The 18,234-nt window shown below is 42.8% G+C and overlaps 1 protein-coding gene across 2 annotated transcripts in view; it reads left to right on the top strand.

The window, feature by feature from the left end:
* The window catches only part of Cdkl1 (cyclin dependent kinase like 1), a 57,919-nt gene that overhangs the window by 27,105 nt on the left and 12,580 nt on the right, over window positions 1–18,234 (top strand). For both annotated transcript variants that reach the window (XM_042677978.1, XM_042677976.1), the window contains exons 3-5: window positions 1,831–1,952; window positions 15,516–15,588; window positions 18,094–18,184. In XM_042677978.1, the coding sequence (XP_042533912.1) occupies window positions 1,831–1,952; window positions 15,516–15,588; window positions 18,094–18,184 (286 nt within the window). The remainder of the gene's footprint in view (window positions 1–1,830; window positions 1,953–15,515; window positions 15,589–18,093; window positions 18,185–18,234) is intronic.

Below are 18,234 nucleotides of genomic sequence, written 5' to 3'. Positions count from 1 at the left end.
CTAGGATTACAGGTATGAACCACCACCATGCCCAGCTGCCTAGTCCCCATTTTTGATAGGTTTATGTACAGAGAGGCCACGACGCTAAAAGAGAAGATTTATGTTGACCAAAGCCACCTCACTTGCCACCCACCTTTTCTAGACTCACACTTGCAGTCACTGCAAAAGAATGCCTCCCTTGTTCTCTTGAAAATACTTCTTCAGCCTAAGAAACTGATCTTAACTATGCATTCATACTTCACTCTCAAAAGCCTGTCACGCACAAGGCCCATGAGCCAGAGGGACAATGACAGAGCTTTGAGTCAACAGGAGAACAGAGACTCTAATATCTTGGTTCTTTTTTGGTGCTATCACTATTTATTCTATCTGTTGATGTCTGTTGACACTGGAGGATATTAAACACTTAATTGAACAAGGGCTGGGTACAGAGGCTCATGCCTATAACCCCAGCTACTTGGGAGGTGAAGATCAGAGGCCAGCTGGGAAAGAAAAAAAAAAAAAGTGCCCGGTGCCAGTGGCTCACACCTGGAATCCTAGCTACTCAGGAGGCTGAGATCTGAGGATCAGGATTCAAAGCCAGCTAGAGCAGGAAAGTCCGTGAAACTCATCTCCAATAAACCACCAGAAAACCAGAAGTGGTGCTGTAGCTCAAGTGGTAGAGTGCTAGCCTTGAGCTGAAGAGCTTAGGGACAGCGCCCAGGCCCAGAGTTCAAACCCCACGACAGAAAAATAAATAAATAAATAAATAAATGAAAATTATCAGGACCCAATTTAAAAGTAGAAGCTAAGTGAAGTGGCTCATGCCTATAGTTCCAGCTATGCAGGAAGCACAGGTAAGAGGATCTTGAGCTTGTCCTGGGAAAAAGCTGCAAGACTGTATCTGAAAAGTGACTGAAAACAAAAAAGGATTGGGGGCAAGTCTCAAAGGGTAGAGTACCTGCCTAACAAGCACAACGCCGTGAATTAAAACTCTAGTATGTGGGGTTGGGAAGGTGGCTCAGTGGTAGAGCGCTTGCATGAGACCCTGGGTTCCTCACCACCACATAAGCAAAAAGAAAAAAGGTGGAAGTGGCACTGTGGCTCAAGTGGTAGAGCGCTAGCCTTGAGCTGAAGAGCTGAGGGACAGCGCCGAGGCCCAGAGTTCAGGCCCCATGACCGGACCCCCCAAAATAAATAAATAAATAAATAAAACTCTAGTACTACCCTAAAAAGATGCAATTGTACAGTCATTACTAAATAAAGATTTCACAGGAATATGACATAGTAATTACTTAGTAAGTGTGAATGAGTTACTCTTTGAGGGGGGAGGAAGAGTATGGAGATATCCAGACCCTGAACCGCTGTGGGAAGGGATACTTGAGTCATCCAGCTTTGAAGACTAGATTTTATTTTATTTTATTTTTTTTGGTCCAGTCGTGGGGCCTGAACTTGGGCCTGGGCGCTGTCCCTCAGCTCTTCAGCTCAAGGCTAGCGCTCTACCACTTGAGCCACAGCGCCACTTCCGGCTTTTTGCTTTTTGCTTATGTGGTGCTGGGGAATTGAACCCAGGGCCTCATGCATGCAAGGCAAGCACTCTACCACTGAGTGCTTCCTTCTCCTTTCCTCTCTAGACATTTCTTAGTTCTTCCTTTTCACAAACCCTCTTGGTTATAATCAGGTTTTCCTTGAAAGTTGCTGACAAATGATGCATCCAGAAAAGTCAGGGGTCACTGGCCCCTGCCTCCTGCAGCTCCAGGCCCGAAACGCCCAAGGGAAAATGCTTTTATTCATTGGGTCCCAGTTGGAGAAAACAGGCACAACTCACATTGTCCCTTGCTTCTGTGTTTTCAGCAACTCAAGCATCCCAACCTTGTCAATCTCCTGGAAGTGTTCAGGAGGCGGCGGCGGCTTCACCTGGTGTTTGAGTATTGTGACCACACAGTGCTTCATGAGCTCGACAGGTACCAGAGAGGGTGAGTGACCATCACTGACCACACAGCACAACAGAGCAAAATGAGCCAGGACTTGAGTGGGAACAGTAGCAGTAATGACTCTTTAAGACTCTGAGAAGCCAGGCCTGGTGGTACATGCCTATAATCCTAGCACTAAGAAGGCTGAGGTAGGAAGATTGAGAGACTGAGGTCATCTTAGATAAGACCCTCTCTCAAAAACCAAAACGAACCATTGCAAGTGGCTCAACTAGGAAGGCACCAGCCTTGAGTAAAAAAAAAAAGCCCAGCAAGAGTGCAAGGTCCAGAGGCTGGGAAGGTGGCTCAGTGGTAGAGCACTTGCCTTGCATGCATGAGGCCCTGGGTTCGATTCCTCAGCACTACATAAGCAAAAAGAAAAAAGCCAGAAGTGGCATTGTGGCTCAAGTGGTAGAGCGCTAGCCTTGAGCTGAAGAGCTGAGGGACAGTGCCCAGGCCCAGAGTTCAGGCCCCACTACCGGACCAAAAAAAAAAAAGAGAGAGTACAAGGTCTTGAGTTCAAGCCCCAGTACTGTCACACAACAAAACAAAAAAGAACAAGCACAAAAGATCAAGTAATGGGGCTGGGAAGGTGGCTCAGTGGTAGAGCGCTTGCCTTGCATGCATGAGGCCCTGAGTTCAATTCCTCAGTGCCACATAAACAAAAAGCCAGAAGTTGGTGCTGTGATTCAAGTAGTAGAGCGCTAGCCTTGAGTAAAAGAAGTTCAGCGACAGTACCCAGGCCCTGAGTTCAAGCTTCAGGACTGGCAAAAAAAAAAAAAAAAGACCAAGTAATAATAGCCCATGGCTATGCAACAGGTGCTACTGGGTAGACAGCAGAGAAATTCCCCAAAATATGTGCAAGAAGTTATAAATAGTTATTTTCACGAAGAGACCAGCAAGTACATTCTACATCAGGCTTGATTTCTTTTTGGTAAACTACCTTTGGGTAGAATCTATTTCAGTCTCTCAGATATTAGTTGTTCTGTGCATAAGAAGCACAATGGCTTGGACTGTACAAGGCGGGTATGGTAGCACAGGTCTGTAATCTCAGCACTCAGGAGGCTGTGACTGGAGGATCAAGAATTTGAAGCCCAGCCTGGGCTATATAGTAAGACCCTGTCTCTAAAAATAAAGATTTTTTTTTTTTAAAAAGGCCATGACTAACAGGAATTTGAATGAGGAAACAGTCATGGTATGCCATCCAATACAGTGGGCTGTATTAGTGAGGAATTCTTTGATTACAAGTGACAAAAAATCCCAACCTGAAGCAAACATGTGAAAAGGAAATGTGGGGGGGGGGGGCTCATTGCTCTTATCATACATCTATCTCTCTATAGCAAATGTATATTTGGAAGAAAATAAAAGGTAGATGAAGCCAGGCATGGTGGCTCATGCCTATAATTATCCTAGTTATTGCAAAGGCTGAGATCTGAGAATCTTAGTTCAAAGCCAGCTTGGGCAGGAAAGAGTGTGAGACTCTTATCTCCACTAACCACTAAAAAGCCAAAAGTAGAACTGTGGCTTAAGTGGTAGAGGGCCAGCCTTGAGCAAAAAGGCCTGAGTTCAAGTCCCAGTACTGGCACAAAAGAAGAAGAAAGAGGCTTAGAGTTCTGAAAATATGCTTTTTTTGGGCGGGGAGGGGGGAGTCCTGGGGCTTGAATTCTGGGCTTGAGCTCCTTTTGCTCAAGGCCACCACGTGAGCCACAGTGCCACTTCTTGGCCTTTTCTGGGATTAAATGGAGATAAGAATCTCACAGACTTTCCAGCCCAGGCTGGCTTTGAACCTTGATCCTCAGATTGCAGCCTTCTGAGCAGCTAGGATTAAAGGCATAAGCCACCAGTGGCCAGAAGTAGAAATTTTTTTTTTTTTTTTTGAGGGGGAAGGAAAGTAGATATGGAAAGATAGATCTATGTGTGATTCATTACAGGCAACCTCCTCCTTGCCAAATAACAAAATGCCATCATTTGTCAAATTTCAGATTTAATGATGAAACACTATTCAATAAGCAAGTTCAAGAAACAAGACTTGTTCTTACTAGATCTTAGCCTTTTATTTTTGGAGCTTAAACATTGCTTGTTTGTTTTAAAAATAGAAGTTACTAGCAGAGTACTGGTGACTCATGCCTGTAATACTAACTACTCAGGAAGCTAACATCTGGGGTTATGGTTTGAAGCCGGCTGGGGCAGGAAAATCTGTGAGATTCTTATCACTAATGAATCTCCGAAAAATGGACATAGAGATGTGGTTCAAGTGGTAGAGTACTAGTCTTAACCAAAAAGCTAAAGGATAGTGTCTAGGCCCTGAGTTCAAGCCCAGGACCAGCACACACAAAAAATGACTTTCTTCCTCCCCTTTCTTCCTCTTATTTTGTCTTTCTTTTAGAATACTGGGATTGAACTCAGGACCTTGTACTTAGTAGGCAAATGGTGTGCCATTTATATTGCATACAATCCTCTTTTGCTTTTGACATAGGGTCTCAACAATAGTTTTGCCCAGGCTGGTCCTCTGCCTCTTGAGCAGTTTAAGATTACCCAAATGCACCACCACACCCAGCTTAAAAATTATTTTCCAGGGCTGGGAATGTGGCTTAGTGGTAGAGTGCTTGCTTAACATGCATGAAGCCCTGGGTTCAATTCCTCATTACCACATACATAGAAAAAGCCAGAAGTGGCCCTGTGGCTTAAATGGTAGAGTGGCTAGACTTGAGCAAAAGAAGCTCAGGGACAGTGCGTTGGCCCGAATTCCAGCCCCAGGACTGGCAAAAACAAAACAAAACAAAAACTCCTTTCCAAGCCGGGCATTGGTAGCTCATGCCTATAATCCTAGGTACTCAGGACTGTGGTTCAAAGCCAGCCTGAGCAGGAAAGTCTTTGAGACTCTAATCTCCAATTAACCATCAAAAATGCCAGAAGTGTAACTCTGGCTCAAGTGGTAGAGCACTAGCCTTAAGCAAAAAAGCTTAAGGACAGCATCAGACCCTGAGTTCAAGTCCCAAGACCAGCACCCAAAAACAAAACAAAACCAAAAAAAGTTCCTTTCCATTATACTCATTTGTTTAATTCTCTAATCTACTTTAAATGCAGTTTCAAATTTTTGCTCATCATTAATGAATAAATATTGCTGAACTGTATCAACCAAAGATTCTGGAGTTCTTAGGAAAAGATTCTAGTTTGTATTTAGAGATTTAATACATAAGAAATAAAACTTGGGGGGCCGGGAAGGTGGCTCAGTGGTAGAGCACTTGCCTTGCATGCCTGAGGCCCTAGGTTCGATTCCTCAGCACCACATAAGCAAAAAGAAAAAAGCCAGAAGTGGCGCTGTGGCTCAAGTGGTAGAGTGCTAGCCTTGAGCTGAAGAGCTGAGGGACAGCGCCCAGGCCCAGAGTTCAGGCCCCACGACCGGACCCAAAAAAAAAAAAAGAAAGAAAGAAAGAAAGAAATAAAACTTGGAATGTACATTCAGAGTAGTGGGTATCTGAGATTAAACCAACCTGGGGAGGTTGACTAAGGCTCCCATGTAAAAATGAGTGATTGGGACAAGTTAAAGTTTAAGGAGACCAGATCTAAAATGCAGTGAATTGGTGATCTAGTACCGAAAGCTTTATCCTTTAGTTTCATATTTGATCTGCTAGGCAATGTCAACAAAGATTCTATTATTAAAATATTTTATGTTGGTTTCTCACAAACATAGAAGCAATAACAACTCTCCTTAAATTCTTCTAGAAAGAGGAACATTTTTCCCAAATCATTTTTGAGGCTATTCTCTTCTGATACTTAAACCACATTTCAAAACAAGAGAGTGAGAGGTGACTATTTCTCATGAACTTCAGCATGTGACAAGTTCTTAGCAACATTTTTAGCAAATCAAATCCAGTCATATAATGTAATGTCAGAAGAGTGGCTTCCTGATATTTCTTAACGTGTCTGCTCTTACACATTTCAGACTTCCTGCTTTGATACAAGAAGATTTCACCTCCCTATTTATCTTTGTATTTTATTTTATTTTTTACAAGTGCCAGGGCTTGAACTCAGAGCCTCATGCTCTCACTTAACTTTCTTGCTCATGGTTGGCACTTGACCACTTAAGCTATGCCTCCCAGCCAAGATTTACCTCTCCTAGACTCCCCTCTCTTTCCCCACCCTAATCTTAATAGTTACACTATTAAGTCACTATTCACTATTCCTATTATTATCACAATCATAACAATCTTACTTATCACTGAGCTTTGAACCATGTAGTAGCTTCCTTTTGTACTTTTTCCAAATTAGGATTTGCTTAAGTTTGCTTAACATTCTAAAGCCCCTACTACTGTTTTCCCCACTCTTCCTAATAACCTCTCAATATACTTCCGTTTGACCACATTAAGTAATGCATTTGTTCCATTTTCTTCCTTGGCAACGACCTGCCTTTAGGCCTCCTTTGCCTTCTGTCTGGCTCATCCCCAAGGACTGCTGTCCAGTTGTCTTCCTGGGATTTCTCTCTGCTGCCATCCCTGGAAACTCCTCTGCACAGCCTCCTTTGCCTTCTGTCTGGCTCATCCCCAAGGACTGCTGTCCAGTTGTCTTCCTGGGATTTCTCTCTGCTGCCATCCCTGGAAACTCCTCTGCACAGCTCTACAGTTGGAATTATTACTTTCTGGGTTTCTTGTTTTCCTTTTTCTGGTTTTACTTAATTAATTTTTTTCAAGCACATCTGACTTTAATTGGTGAAAAAGATGCTATTGTCACACGGAAATCAAGACTGAAGACTTAAAAAAATTTTTTTGCCAGTCCTGGGGCTTAAATTTGGTCCGGGCACTGCCCCTGAGCCTGCTAGTGCTCTACCACTTAAGACACAGCACCACGTCTTGCTTTTTCTGAGTAGTTTATTGGAGATAGGAGTCTCATGGACTTTCCTGCCTGGTCTGGCTTTGAACCACGATCTTCAGATCCTATTTCTCCTCAGTAGTTAGGATTACAGGCATGAGCCACAGCACCTGGCTGATTGCAGAATTGTCTAATGATACATCCTCTAACCCTCATGCCTCCTTGGAGTCAAGCGATTGAAACCCTTTAGATTCCTGAGGAAAGACAAATCCCCAAGGTAGCCAGAGTGACTGCAGGGCATTCACACTGGTGGAGGACTCAGGAGCCGCCTCCTTCCACGGCTACCCATTGGCAGACGGCTTGCATTCCATCCCCCCTTAGAAGGAAGACCTCTGCAGAACTGACCTAAATCCCAGTGGGATCCCAAGGAATAACTGGAGCTTTCAATAGGGCAACTGAATTGAAAATCTCAAATAATACCACTTGTCTATGGAAGGAAGGCCCGTCTTCCCATGCCCTTTCCATGTGGGTTTGGGACAGAAAAGAAAGGAAATGGCCTTGCTTGATTTCCTCAGAGCTTGCTTACATCTCCATTTCTATATCTGGGGAGTTGTCAATCCAGGCAACTTCTTCTGCACACTGTTTCTGAGGTAGAGGAACTTGGGACGTGTCTGATCTACAGTTTAATCGCTTAATCCTATGGCAGAAAAGACCTGACCCAGGGGAAAAGCACAACCCCATCTTATTTCAGAGACCAAATCTCCGCTTCTGTGTGGTTCCCCTGAGGAAAGAACTTGCCTTTGGGTAGAAAATGAAAGAGAGTTGAGTTCCTTCCCTCCTATCCTCTGCCACGAAGCCCCAAAAGATCACCGTTTACGATTGTGGACACCAATCCCGCAGAATAAAGTGAGCTGCTCAGCCTCATCAGCATTGATTATGGCTTTAAAAAACATCAACCTGTAGCTGAGCCCAGTGGCTCACGCCTATAATCCTAGCTACTCAAGAGGCTAAGATCTGAAGATCGTGGTTCAAAGCCACCCTGGGCAGGAAAGCCTGTGAGGCTCTGATCTGCAATTAACCACCAGAAAACCAGAGGTGGCACTGTGGCTCAAAGTGGTAGAGCACTAGCCTTGAGTGAAATTGCTCAGAGATAAAACTCAGGCCCTGAGTTCAAGTCCTATGACCCATGGGATGGGGGGGAGAGGGAGAAAACAACCTTAGTCTGTGGGACTTGGACAACCATCTCAGCTTTTCCAAAGCTCTTAAGTTTCTTACATCTTTTTCTATTTGTTTAAGATGATGTAAGGCAGAGGTCATGATGATGACGGTCTTCAACATGCCTGGCTCTTGAGTCACGCTGTTCCGTCTGGACAGGCTGCTTTCCATGCCTGAAATGCAATTGTCCTGTTATCTCCCTCCCCATCTTCCAGAGCTCTGCTTTCTCCATTTCCTGGCATCTTTCATTTTGCTACTCTTTTTTTTTTTTTGGTGGAATATATCCTGCAGAGGCTTTCTGAGAAAGAGAGGAAAGGTACAAACTATTTATTCTCACACTTCAGCATATTTTGTTTGCATGTAGCTGGTGTGTGTGTGTGTGTGTGTGTGTGTGTGTGTGTGTGTGGTTGTTGATTGGGTAAAACATTCCTTCAAGCTTTGGAAGGCATTCCTTTGTTGTTGGTGGTGGTGGTTTTGGGTCCTGTTGCCTTGAACTTGGGGCTTAGGTACTACCTGTGAGCATTTTTGCTCAAGGCTAGTGCTCTACCACTTTGAGCCACAGCACCACTTCCTGCTTTAAAAAAAATTTCTTTTTATGTAGAATCTCTTTGATTTGGTGTTAAGAGTCTAAGTAAATAATACAGACTTTTTAAAATTTGAGTGTAATCACATTTGGAAGACATTGTTTTTTTTTTATTTTTTATTCTTGGGTCTGGTCGTGGGGCCTGAACTCTGAGCCTGGGCACTGTCCCTCAGCTCTTCAGCTCAAGGCTAGCGCTCTACCACTTGAGCCACCGCGCTACTTCTGGCTTTTTTCTTTTTGCTTATGTGGTGCTGAGGAATCAAACCCAGGACCTCATGCATGCAAGGCAAGCGCTCTACCACTGAGCCACCTTCCCAGCCCTGGAAGACATTGTTTTAAGGCCTTCCATCTTCTGTGTTGTTAAGAAGTCTGATGCAATTCTATTTTCTGCTCCTTTAAAAAGTCATATTTCTTCTTCTTTTTTTCTTTCTTTCCTTTCTTTATTTTTTATTTCCAGAAATTTTTCTCTATGTTATAATAGTTTCAGATTATGAAAATCACTGACCTTGGTTTTCATCTGTTTCACTGGCACTTAGTGGACCTTTCCTGAGGAAAAAAAAATGTATAATCATTTTATTTCTCTCCTATCCTTTGTTTCCTTGACCTGCTATTGTTTGGGAGTTGGCTTTTTAGTATTTTAATGATTTTTCAAGATGTTTAAGTTGCTTTTCTTCTGTTTTGCTCTCTTTTTTATTACTTCTCTTCTTTTCCTTCTTTTTTTTGCTTTTCTTTTCTTGTTCCTTCTCTTTTTGTGACACTCTCTCACTTTGGAACCCATCTTGGCCTTGAATCCACCTCTGAATTTTTTTTTTCTTACGGGCTTCTCTTGAGCATCATGTAAATTTCAGTTGTGTGCTTATGGCTAAGCATAGAAGCTCTGAGCTTCACCGTGCAGTCAGTTGTGTGACTAGGTCATTTACTGAAGGGACCCTACTGTCAGAACCTCCAGATCTTTGCTCCTGAGCCTGCCCCCTCCAATATTTTACCTAGGGAGTAACTGGCTGCCAGCTTCCTCCCAGCCTGGGAGGAAAGAGCACCGCAAAGCTGTTGGTATGTGAATACTCATGTGATCTTGTTTTCAGAACAGTGTCCCCTCTGCCAGATGTCCCCATTTCAGAAACCAAAGCTGCAGTCTTCCTCCAGGCAGGAGAAAGAGTGCTCCCTATTGGTTAAAAGTAAATCTAAGGATTTGTTTCTAAGTAAAATTTCAACCTTCCTTCTTACAGCCCAGCTCCACAAAGAGCTGAACCTTCTGAAGAGCTTCAAGGGTGGGGCTGAGGGGGAATAAATTGGTTAGTTATCCATGTTCCTTTCCTGGCTTAGGTTTCAGCTTTCTAGGATCTGTCAAGTCACTTACCATTCTCGTGAGGGTTTGTTGTTTGTTTTGTGCCAGTCCTGAGGCTTGAACTCAAGCCTGGGCCTTGCCCCAGGCCTTTTGCTCAAGGCTAGCAGTCTAACCACAGCTCTACTTTCAGTTTTTTTGATAGTTTAGTGGAGATCAGAGTTTCACAGACTTTCCTATCCAGTGAGCTACCAGTGCCCAGCTTGTGGATGTTTATCCTTTAGAAAAAAATGTCTTCAGTATATTCTAGTCAGGTTTGAGAAGGGAATTCAATCAGACAAGCTTGTTCCATCTGTCAGCTTTTTGGTATATATGCTGATAGTAGGGCTTGAACACAGGGCCTTGTATTCTTATTTTGGCGTTTTTGCTCTCAACTGCTTCTTCCCGACTTGAACCATCCCTCCCCCTGTGGTGGGTAATTGGAGATAAGAGTCTCTCGGATTTGTCTTCCCAGGATGGCTTTGAACCATGATCCTCAGATCTTAGCCACCTAAGTAGCTAGCCTTACAGGCATAAGCCATCAGTGCCTCCCTACAGTCTGTCATCTTAATTCAGAACTCCATTGGAGCATTTGTTCAGTTGGGTTCTGTGACTGTGCCCTCTCTCCCATGTGATCTTGGTTCACTCTGTGCTCAGCTCAGTCCTGTCCTCTTTAAGACCTTGGGAGGTTGAAGAGCCCAGAACTTTTAAGATCTCATCTGCCTTACTCTTTAATCTAGTCCCAGGCACTAAATACACAGTATGCATGTACTTCTCACGCTTATGTGTCTAGCCTAGCCTTTTTTTTGAATTCAGAGTTGCTCGCTCAAAGTCTTCCCTTAGATGTCTAGTGAGCACCATCTTCTTTCTTTCTTAATATGCATAGACATGTATCTTACTATACACACATAGCTCCAATTCCAGCCCCTCATCTCAGAACAGATTCTATTTCTCTCCTTGTCTATGGTTATAACTTTCTTCCAGCTCAGTGAAAATCTCTTACCATCTCAGAGTGTTGCAATCAAAAGTGATCTTACAGCCAGGCTCCTGTGGCTCACAGCTATCATCCTAGCTACTCAGGAGGCTGAGACCTGAGGATCAAAGTTTGAAGCCAGTCAAATTAACCAGAAAAAGAAAAGCTGATGGGCTAGGAGGGTGGCTCAGAGGTAGGGAGCCATGAGACCCTGGGTTCGATTCCTCAGTACCACATAAGCAGAAAAAGCCGGAAGTGGTGCTGTGGCTCAAGTGGTAGTGTGCTAGCCTTGAGCTGAAGAGCTGAGGGACAGAGCCCAGGCCCAGAGTTCAGGCCCCATATGGACCAAAAAAAAAAAAAAAAAGAAAGAAAGTGGAAAAAAAGCTGGAAGTGGAGCTGGGTTCAAGTGGTAGAGTATTAGCATTGAGCAAAAAGGAAAACTGAGGAATAACACTCAAGCCCTGAGTTTAAGCACCAGTACCAGAACCAAAAGGAGGCAGGAGGAGGGAGAATCTTATAGTCTGAGACTTTTAGCTCTTACAGTCTGAGGCTCTCATGTTCTAGAGAAGTTAATAATAAAGGAGGGAAGGGAGTTGCTAGAGTGTATGGTCTGAACAGAATTTCTACATTTGAGAATTGTGTAATAATTCACTCAGCATCAGAGGAACATGAATACTGATAGGCTATTATAATTCACTTTCAAATACTCCTTTTGCATAATTTCTTTTGGCAAATGTTTTAGAGACTAAAGTTTACTGGCATTGGTAACTTTATATTCCTACTTAATTCACTGAACTATCAAGATATAGTCTGTGTGTGTGTGTGTGTGTGTGTGTGTGTGTGTGTGTGTGTGTGTATCCCAATATTGGGGCTTGAACTCAAGGGCCTTGCACTCTTGTTTAGTTTTTTTTGCTAATGCTATCTCTCTATCACTAGAGCCACATCTCCACTCCAGGCATTTTGCTGGAATTGTAGATAAGAATCCCAAGTATTCCAGTCTGCCTAGAATGGCTTTGAATCCCAATCCTCAGATCTCAGCCTCCGAAGAGGCTAGGGTTCAGGCATAAGCTACCAGCACCAAGCTAAGACATATCCTATTTTCTCTGGCAAAAGGTGAAGGCTGGAGGAGCATGGCTGTCCCCTTCTTAGCTGCATTATTCTAGGCTTCTTTTGTGGCAGGTGAGGTTTCCAGCATTTGTGCCTGTATGCCACTAAAAGAAGGAAGACAATTAGCAGAGGAGTGGCGTAAGCCCAGGATGTGATCTTGATCTAGAACTGTCCTGCCTTTCTTCCTGGAGGTGGCCTCTACATTTCCTCCCTGGTATCCCATTCTCTACCAGCATCCTCTCCTCTGCTTGAAAGGATTTCCTGACCATCTGGTGTGTGACAACAGTGGCCCTGTGTCCTCTCCCAGGGGCTACAAGTAGCTTTTTTTGTGGTCACCTTTAGCTCAACTACTCAGGAGTTTCCCTCTTATTCTACTTGCTTGTTTTGGCTGAGGCCCACAACAATGTCATTCAATGTTTGATTCATAAAAGCAGTAAAACCTAACTGGGTTCTAGTGGCTCATGCTTGTAGTTACTCAGAAAACTGAGATCTCAAGATCTGAGCCCAAGTAGACAAATCAGAGAGGCCCGTATCTCCAAGTAAGCACCAAAAAGCTGAAAGTGGAGTCTCACAGACTTTCCTGCCCAGGCTGGCTCCTGAATAGCTGGGATTATAAGCATGAGCCGCCATCACTGGGCTTGACATTGTTTTAAGAAGGCAGAGAACTTGGTACTGGCACAAAAAGAGACCCGAAGACCAATGCATACATACAGTCAGATGATATTTGACAAAGGAGCCAAAGACATACAGTGGAAGAATCATAGCCTCTTCAACTACTGGTGCTGGAAAAACTGGGCAGCCACATGCAGAAAAATGAAAGTGGACCCCAGCCTGTCACCATGCACTAACATCAACTCAAAAATGGACAAAAGACCTTAACATCAAACCTGAATCTCTGAAACTACTGCAGGACAGAATAAGAGAGACACTTGAACTTATAGGCACAGGCAGGAACTTCCTGAACAGAGTCCCAGGGTCACAACAAATTGGAGAGAGACTCGATAAACTGGACTACCTTAAAATAAAAAGTTTCTGCATAAAGAAATAGTAACCAAACTAGAAAGAAAGCCAACTAATTGGAAAAAGATATTTACCAGCAATATATCAGACAAGGGTCTAATATCCATTATATACAGGGAACTCAAGAAACTAACCCCTCACAGATCTAACAAACCAATCATGAAATGGGCAAAGAAACTAAAGAGAGACTTCTCAGAAGAAGAGATTAAAATGGCAAAGGAACACATAAGGAAATGTTAATCATCCCTGGCTGTAAAGAAAATGCAAATAAAAACAACCCTGAGATACCACCTTACCCCAGTCAGAATGGCCCACATCCTAAATTCATGACAAATACTGGAGGGGATGCAGAGAAAGAGGAACCCTATTGTATTGCTGGTGGATTGTATACTAATAGAACCACTTGGGCAGAGGTCTGGAGATACCCCAGAAAGCTAAATATAGACCTCCCCTACTACCCAGCCATACCATTCCTAGGCATCTACCCTGAGCAACAGGAACCAGTATACAAGGACAACATGCACTTCCATGTTTATTACAGCACAGTTCACAATAGCCAAGATATGGAAACAACCCAGATGCCCCACTACTGATAAGTGGATCCAAAAATTGTGGTACCTATATACAATGGAATATTATGCAGCCATTAGAAAGGACAAAATAATGGCATTTGCAGGGAAATGGATGGAACTAGAGCAGATTATTTTGAGTGAAGTAAGCCAAGAACAAAGAGACAAATGGCACATGGTCTCCGTGATATGTAGATGCTAAAGCCAAAGTGCAAGGAAATATGACAAAGTAAACAGAACTTGAGAAACAAAGGACAGCCACTCATTTTGTCATATCATTGCTAAATGACCCCATGTTCTTGACCATATATATGACATATATATATGCGTGCAATGGAGGGAAGCCAGGAGGAAACGCAGAATAAGTGGGAAACAGGATGACATACAACAAAGGGGCCCATCAGCTCCACTGGACATAGAAGAAAAAGAACTAAGCAACCCAAAGACAGCGATGGGAAGGGAGGAATGAGAGGGAAAGAGGGAACAGCTTACACTAAGCAAAAGGAAAGAAATGTGACCATCACCTGATGTGAAAGAAATAATTGTATTGTCAAAGCTCATAGAACTCACAAACTTTATAGACTATGATAATGACAATTTGCCTTGTGAAGGTTAAAATGTGTTTGTGACTTTAGCTACGTATCACTATTCTACAATACTGTGAAATATCTGAAATTTATGTAATCACCTAATCTCAATTTTAAAAAAAAGAAAGAAAAGAAAAGTGATAGAAGGGATGAAGTAGGAGCAATGGGTGACAATGTTGTCAGATATTTTGTATTCATATGCTGTTTTGTAGAATGGGAACTTCTTTGTACAACTACTTAAAGATAATAATAATAATAATATGTTTTTTAAAAAAAGAAGGCAGAGAAAATGCCAGATCTGAGGAGCAGATCTGAGGTTCGAAGCTAGCCTAGGCAGAAACGCCTGTGAGATTCTTATCTCCAATTAACTAATAAAAAGCTGTAAGTGAAGGCATGGTTCAAGTGGTAGAGCACTAGCCTTGAGAAAACAAAAAAAACCCAGGCACTGGATTCAAGCCTCAGGACAGGCACGAAAGAAAGAAAGAAAGAAAGAAAGAAAGAAAGAAAGAAAGAAAGAAAGAAAGAAAGAAAGAAAGAAAGAAAGAAAGAAAGAGAGAGAGAGAAAGAGAGAAAGAGAGAGAGAAAAGAAAGAAGGAAGGAAAGAAAGGAAGGGAGGGAGGGAGGGAAGGAGAAAGAGAAAGGAAGAAGAGAGAGAAAGAAAGGAAGAATGGAAGAAAGGAAGAAAAAACAGAGAGAGAGAGAGAAAGCAGGGAGAAAGAAAAAGGAAAATGATTAGAGGATCGAGTTTAATTGAGATATATTGTATATGTATGTGGAAATATCATTGTTCAACTAATATGTTAATAAAAATTTTTAAAAAAACACATATGGCCAGACCAAAAAAGGTAGTAGAAATGGAGCCCAAGTTTCCAGTGCTATGCAAGGCTTGAGTGAGGAGACACTAAAGCCTGTTGTACTTCTTGTGGAAAGCACTTGTTTGCATAGTTTCTCCCTGTCAAAAGATATGTTAGACTGGGTTCTGGTGTCTTACACCTGTAATCCTAGCTATTCCTGAGGCTGATATCTGAGGATCGTGGTTTGAAGCCAGTTAGGGCAGGAAAGCCTGTGAGACTCTTATCTCCAATTAACCACCAGAAAGCTGGGAATGGAGCTGTGGCTCAGAGTGGTAGGGTGCTAGTCTTGAGCAAAAGAGCTCAGGGGCAGTGTCCAGACCCATGACTGACAAATAAAAAACAAAGACATGTCCCCAGAACTCAACAATATTCTGGTTATGCATTCTTAACACTTTGGAATGATTCTGTTGCCTTGGATTTTTTTATTGTTATTATTACCAAAGCCTATCTTAGTTTATTTTTTCTCATCTTGAGCTAAATTCCATGACTGCACTAATGTGTGTGTGTTTGTGTTTCTCTTTATTTTTCTAGGGTACCAGAAAATCTTGTGAGGAGTATAACTTGGCAGACACTGCAAGCTGTCAATTTTTGCCACAAACACAATGTAAGTTTCCTGATCTCCCTTGAAAAAGCAGATGCCTGTCTTTAAGCTAGGTGGAGCCTGGTACAAAGTTTATATCCAATTTTTGTAGATAGAATTGTTCACTCCAAGTTTCACAAGCCCAGGTTGGTGGAAGAGGATAAAAATCCTAATTGAGATATACCTTTTTGCTTAGGCTCTACAAAACCCAGGCACAACTGGGCTGGGGCAGAGGCATAGCATACTTGTTTCATGGTAGCTTGAGTTTTCAGATGCTGCAAGCCTGCTGCTCCCTCCAATACAGTACTGCCTTCATTACACACAGAGAGCAGGGGTCAGCTTCAGTAGTAGAGAGCCTGCCCTGCATACACATGGCCCTGGCTTCAGTCCACAGCAGAGGAAGACAAAGAAGAAAAGAAGTTCTGGATGCTGAAGTTTCCATAAGTGCACTTTAGCTGCAATCTTGTTATTCTACCACCTGCTAGCTCCTAAGGGGTTGAACTTGTAGAGCTAAATCCTGTTCCTGGCCTGTCTGTCCCAAAGGTTTTTTTTGTTTTTTCAAGAAAGAAGGAAAAAAATATGAGAGCCTTCAGCCCCTCTCCTGACTGAGTCATCATTAGCTGAAGGCTAGACTCCTGGTCAGGTGGGAGGGTAGCTCAGAGGAGGAGCATGCATATTTAGTATGCATGAGTGCTGGATTCTGTCCCCAACACTGGAAAAAAAAAAGTTACCATTGTACATCAGAAAGTGTGGGCACTTTCCATTGTTAGTCATTTGAGTGATGTTAGCACTATTCTGCCAGCAGGTTTTAGGAGAAAGGGAGACGAAAGGCCTGGTGTGGGGGAGATCTGAGAGCAGAAGACAAATGTAATGCATACCACGGCTCTCTGGGGAGCCCCAGATGCTGTTTAGGCTCCACATTATCAGTGGGGGAGGGTACCGAAACTTAGAAAGAATTCCCAGAACAGAATGGGAGCACATTCTTGGTTACAAGTCTTCTGATCATATGTCATCATGATATTCGTGGATGTGCCCATTTATAGCAATGCTGTGAAGCCCCTGGGGAATGAATTCGAGCCCTCAGGATCATTCATTCCTGACAGCCAGAGAGATTTCAATTACATTTTTTTTTTTAATGCCTCCCCTCAAGTTTTACAGAATAATAAATACCCATGAGGGAAGAATTAGTGAGATTTATCTCTCAACTTAAAGATGCCTTTGGAGTGAAAACTGGTTAGGCCCAAGAAGACCTCCTTCTTCTTTCCAGATTGTAAAAAGGCCAACAGCGATTCAGATTGGAGAAAACCCAACATTTCCCTGAAGTGGAAAACAACAGAGAGGAGAAGATCATGGGAGTTCAGCATAGTATTTTGATCTGGAATTTTTTTTTTTTCATGTTGTTGTTAGTGAAGTTGTTGTTTGGATTTTTTTGCCAAGGACATTGTCATTTGAATTTTTTTTTTTTAAGTCAAGCATTCTTTCTCTCCAATTTTGCCCTGTGAAGGAATGTAGCCTGTGTTCTGAAAACCAGGTGATTTGAGTCTAAATTATGGAGTTGAGTCACATCCCCCAGGGCTGGATGTGGAGCCAAGAGTATTTGATGTGTGTGGGACAGCGCTGACATCTAGTGACTCTCCCAAGAGGGTGAGGCTGCTGTGGCTCTTGTTTATCTTGTCAGGACAAATGGCAGCTGGGAGGCAGATCTCTAGGCTAGCTCCTGCAGCCCGCCCTTCAGCTTATCTCAGCAGGCTCTGGGCTTGTCCTGTTTACCAGGCCAACTGATCTCAGCCACTCAGCTGTGAATTTTGCTTACGCACCAACTTTCCAGGGGGAAAGAAATGGCTGTTTATCTGAAATTCAAATCTGAGTGTCTTGTATTTTTATTCACTGCCTAGTGCCCCTATTTTCATTTTGCTGTTTATCCTACTGGTCCTTCTGGGTTCTTCAAGAATTTGAGGGTTGGGCTGGGAATGTGGCTTAGGGGTAGAGTGCTTGCCTAGCATGCATGAAGCCCTGGGTTTGTTTTCTCAGTACCATATAAACAGAAAAGGCCAGAAGTAGAGCTGTGGCTCAAGTGGTAGAGTGCTAGCCTTGAGCAAAAGAAGCTCAAGGCCCTGAGTTCAAGCCCCAGGACTGGCAAAAAAAAAAAGACTTTGAGGGTAAAGAGGTGAGATGCATTGTATTCATCTGAGAAGTTGTATTGAAACCCCTTTTTACAACTACTCAAAGACTTTTTTTTAATATTTAAGTTAAAAAAAGAATTTGGAAAAAAAAGAATTTGAGGGACGATTCAGACTATAGAATGGAATTTGATATATTTTAGGCTGCTGTTTCGTCTTACTCAACAAGACAATGAGAAAGTCAAGTGATTGTTCAATTATGCAATATTTACTAAATATTCATGTGTTTTAGGGCTGAAGGTGTGGCTCAGCAGTATGGCAGCCCCTGAGCACTACTCCAGTACCAGAAAAAAAAGTTTTATTTGTGCCATTTGGCATAATTACTTTTTCACAATGTTTTTGTTACTAGTGCATACACAGAGATGTGAAGCCCGAAAATATCCTCATCACAAAACATTCTGTGATTAAACTCTGTGATTTTGGATTTGCTCGGCTTCTGAGTGAGTACTGAAGTTTTCTTTAGTTAAGTGGAAAGAACAGAAATGTTCTT

This window comes from Dipodomys spectabilis, unplaced genomic scaffold, assembly GCF_019054845.1.
Source record: "Dipodomys spectabilis isolate Male_0828 unplaced genomic scaffold, ASM1905484v1 ptg000042l, whole genome shotgun sequence".
Taxonomy (NCBI): domain Eukaryota; kingdom Metazoa; phylum Chordata; class Mammalia; order Rodentia; family Heteromyidae; genus Dipodomys; species Dipodomys spectabilis.
The sequence above is the reverse complement of the archived record's forward strand: the minus strand, read 5'-3'. Positions and strand labels throughout refer to the sequence as shown.